The sequence below is a fragment of the Grammomys surdaster genome, unplaced genomic scaffold (genome assembly GCF_004785775.1).
Source record: "Grammomys surdaster isolate TR1022 unplaced genomic scaffold, NIH_TR_1.0 125925, whole genome shotgun sequence".
NCBI lineage: Eukaryota > Metazoa > Chordata > Mammalia > Rodentia > Muridae > Grammomys > Grammomys surdaster.
In genome coordinates, this window is record NW_021620749.1 from 1,704,348 (window position 1) to 1,708,506 (window position 4,159).

The window sequence follows — 4,159 nt, forward strand, 5'->3', positions numbered from 1 at the left end:
GGCACACTGCAAAGGCCTGAAAAACTAAGATCTGTTATTGCTCTGGGTGCCGAGTGGGAACAAGTCATTCCCACTTTTGTGGATATCCTTTCTCGTGTGGCACATCCTCATCCTCTCTCTACCCCAGACAGTTTCCAGCAAGACCATCCCAGATCTTCCCAAATCATCACCAAAGGTTATCAGAAGTTTGTCCTAGGCACCACCAGGCTCCCCTCAGACAGCAGGACAGTCCTCTTCTTTCGAGCTCTCCAGTGCCTGCCAGTAAGTGAGCAGGTCCTGGGGCTTCATAAAATGGCACGCCACAATTTTCTGAAAGCGGCACACAGAGAAGCGTAAACCACCAGGGAAGAAGGTCTGTTTGGTGTGGAGCTCCTCCGGCCGGATCTTCAGCTTGGCCAGGCAGAGCCCGACGAACACATCCTCCAGCTTGATGAACGGAACACTCTCTGATACATTGTATACTTGGATCGCCACATCACTGGAAAAGACATAACCAGTTCCGGAGCAAAATGGTGGGTACCTGTCCCAGGGATACTCGAACTTACTGACAAACCACTTGTTGAACTTATTTCTGATGGGAAAATCATGGGGCTTTATGTAGCCTGTGAAGAACCTGGTCGTTTTGTTTTTCTTTAGCAGCAGTTCGGTCAGATACTCAACATTCACAAACATGTCTGAGTCCGTTTTCATCACAAAAGCTGTCTGAGGACAAAAGTGGTAGACCCATTCCATACCCATCATGGTCTTCAGGGTCAAGTTGAAATAGGCATCCTTGAAATCCTTCTGGATGATGTCGCGGTGCTGCTCGCTCTCCAGGGCTGTGGCATCCATGTCCTCGGTGCTTTCTGAGGACCCCAGAAGGAAGAAGGTCCTCACCTGTTGGCCCCGCACCGATGTCTCTCTACCCCACGTCTTGCGGATGGCCATGCGAGCGGCTATCTGCTTGTGGGATGACGTCACTAGCAGCACGAGGAAAGGCGGCTTCTGCTTGCAGTCTATATCCGGAAGCTGAAGAAACTTCCCGTAACTTTTCTTGAAAACAAACGGGAGTTCTTTGAAAGAACTCTCTATGCTAAAGTACAAGCAGAGTGCGCCCATCATGAGAATGGAAGCGTAAACTAGCCTCCTCTTCGTGTGGGCCATCTGAAAGAACAAAGACAAACGGTCAGGCCTGAGAAGTGTCGGGGTAGAATAATACAAACCTGAACACATAAACTGAAAGGATTTTATAAGTTTACCGAGAAAATTCCCAATGCAACGGAAATATAAATGTTTAAGGAAATATAATTGTGAATCGGTGTGAACATCACATGTTATGTCTGGGATTCTAGACACTGGTCCCAGTTCTGGGGACAGCCAGCCCCTCACAGATGAACTATTCTGATGACTCCATGACAAAGAATGACACAAAGTAGCTAGACAGCCTACAGGTCTGGAAGCCACGTATTCTGGGTGTAAACACAGGACTGCCCACAGACTTCTCTGTGTTCAAAAAGCAACTATGAAGAATCTGAGTTCCTAAATTCACTCATGTGTTTGAACTTTTACAGCTGATGGTGTAGTTGAAGAAGAGCCCTTTAGGACACGGGGACACAGGGCCCAGCTACAAGACATGAGCATCTTCTCTCTGCCTCCTGATCCATGTGATGTGAGCAAGCAACCTCACACTCCTGTTAACCGTAACTACAAGCTGCTTCCTGTGGTATGCATGTCTTCCTACTTCAACAGAGTATAACCTCAAATCATGAATAAGTTGTCCTTCCTCTGTGGCCATTTCTCCTCATCCGGTGTTAGATCATGGCTATGAGAAAAGTCCTGAACACAGAGCCACGTCCAATTTTCTGATTGGCATAATTACCTTGAAATTCTAGAAACCTGTGAATGTCTTAAGGCTACTCTTTAAATCCTCCAGTCTGGTTTTCTTTTATCATCTGCCTGCTTCTCTTTCTCAATAGGTTTGGGAACAGCTATGTCAGTGTGGTCATACTGAGAAAGAAAGACACTCACCTTTGCCGGGTAAGATCTCAGGTCCGTCCAGAGGGCTAAACCACTGGGTAGAAGCCAAGAGGAAATGAATTCCTTTTGAAGAGCAGTGTGTGAACAAGGTTCCACCCTACCTTCTGAGACAACCTTCTGGACTTGGTTTGTCTACCAAAAGTGATGATTATGTCTCTCAGGAATAACTAAAAAAAGAGAAGAAGAAGAATTCAAGTTGTTCACACTTTACTAGAGGACTTGACACTTCCCCCTCCCAGTGTGACCTTGAGCAAGTGTTTGAGCTGCAATCCTAGCCTCAGTTTTGTCACTTCTAAAATGTGTACAGTGGAGACACAAAGCCAACCCCATGCGTAGCCTGCCTACAACAACAAATATCTGAGAATCCTCTTAGCCTCTCCGGTGAAGACAGGATTTGTGGTGGTTTGAACGAGAATGACCTCCATCTGTCTAAATGTCTGAATATTTCGTCATCAGTTGGTGTAACTATTTGGGAAGGACTAGGGATGTGGCCTTATTGGAGGAGGTATGTCGCTGGAGGTGAGCTTTAAGGTTTCAAGGGTCCATATTCTTCCCAGTATGTTCCCTTTCTTCCTCATGGTCATGGGTCTAGACATGAACTCTAAGCTGTTCCTGCCACCATGTCTTTGCTCTGCCATCATGGACCCAAACCCTCTGAAACTATAAGCCCAAGTGAATACTTGTATGAGCTCCTTTGCTCGTGGTGTTTTATCACAGCAAGAGAAAAGTGACACATAAGTTGGTACCAGGAGTGGGATAAAGCTGGATAAACCTGACCTTGTTGGGTTCTGGAGGAATGTAGAAGACAACGGGACTTTGGACTAAGAAGCTGAAACTATAAGCTGAGCTTAATGAGCCATCCTAGTAAGAATATGGAGGACAGTTCTGTGGACTATGGTGGCCTGCCTCAAGAGGTTTCAGAGGAGAACAATATTAGTATCCCAGGTAGAGACCATTCTTGTGATGTTTTGGTAAAGAATGAGGCTGATTTCTGCCCTTGTCATAAGAATCTGCCTGAGATTAAATTGAAGACCAAGGAATTGATTTCACTGGAAGAGGAGATTTCAATACAACCTAATACTAGTATTGACTTTACTACATGGTTATTTGTAATTACTCCTATGCAAATACACAAATACAAAAAAAATGCACAGTTTGAGGAGAAAAAGAATACCATGGAATTTGGAGCCAAGGCTTATGCTGAAAGAGATAAGGAGATTAAAGAAAGGCCTGATCCAAAGTGAAATAAAAGGAGGTGTCCTCAGGCCAGGACCCTACCCAGCTAAGCTCTCAGCTTGTGAGAGTAAAGGGCATCTGGAATTTTCTGTTCCTAAAAAGCAACAAAGGAAAGATAGTGTGAACATGATTCCAGGGGGCTAGCCAAACTTGAAACTGTTGTCCGTGTGGTTCTGGCTTCGGAGTCATGAAAGGTACATGGGTAAAGGCTTGTGGAGTCTTCCTCTGTGCTTAAGAAGAGCTAGTGAGGCTAAAGAAGTCCCTTCATGAAGGCCCTGAGAGAGCTAGAAGCCTTAAGATGTCATTGCATGGAGTCATGAAAGTGAAGCCTGCGTTGCACAGAGACGCCAAGATGTTAGACATGTCAGAGCCATGGGTATCTATCTACCAAGGAGAGCTGCACACAGGGAGTAGAGCATGAGAGAACTGTATGTTGCAGTGAGCAAAGCTGGAAGAGAAGATCCAGCTAAGTTCAATGATATAGAACCACAGGATCTGAACTTAGCTGTGCTTAGTTTTAGTCTTGTTTTTATCCAATATTTCTTCACTATGCACTTTGCTCCCTTTTAGAATGGTATTATATATTCTCTGCCATTGTGTGTTGGAAGTATGTAATATGTTTTTTATTGGATTTTATAGGTGGTTATAGTAAAGAGATTGCCTCATCTCAAAAGAGGCTTTAGACTTTTAAACTCTATGGGGACTTTTGAAGTTGGACTAAATCTAGTTTTCAGTATTGGTGTGGCTACACACCTATGGGGTCTAAGACTGGAGTATAGCAGTTAGAATGAGAATTGCTCAGAGCAATATTCTCAGAGGACCTGAGTTCAGTTCCTAGTACCCATATTAGGCAGTTCACAACTACCTGTAACTCCAGTTCCAGGGAATTTAACACCCTCTTCTGGCC

The 4,159-nt window shown here is 44.7% G+C and overlaps 1 protein-coding gene across 1 annotated transcript; it reads right to left on the reverse strand.

Annotated features, from left to right (window-relative positions):
- Window positions 1–213: 213 nt before the first annotated feature.
- B3galt5 (beta-1,3-galactosyltransferase 5) lies at window positions 214–1,149 on the reverse strand. Its single transcript, XM_028752492.1, has one exon. It carries the CDS (start codon window positions 1,141–1,143, stop codon window positions 214–216), a length of 930 nt encoding a protein of 309 aa, XP_028608325.1. The 5' UTR covers window positions 1,144–1,149.
- Window positions 1,150–4,159: the final 3,010 nt, after the last annotated feature.

What these genes read in the sequence shown, in the direction of transcription:
- B3galt5 (XM_028752492.1), bottom strand. Translation starts at nt 1,143, where the DNA reads ATGGCCCACACGAAGAGGAGGCTAGTTTACGCTTCCATTCTCATGATG.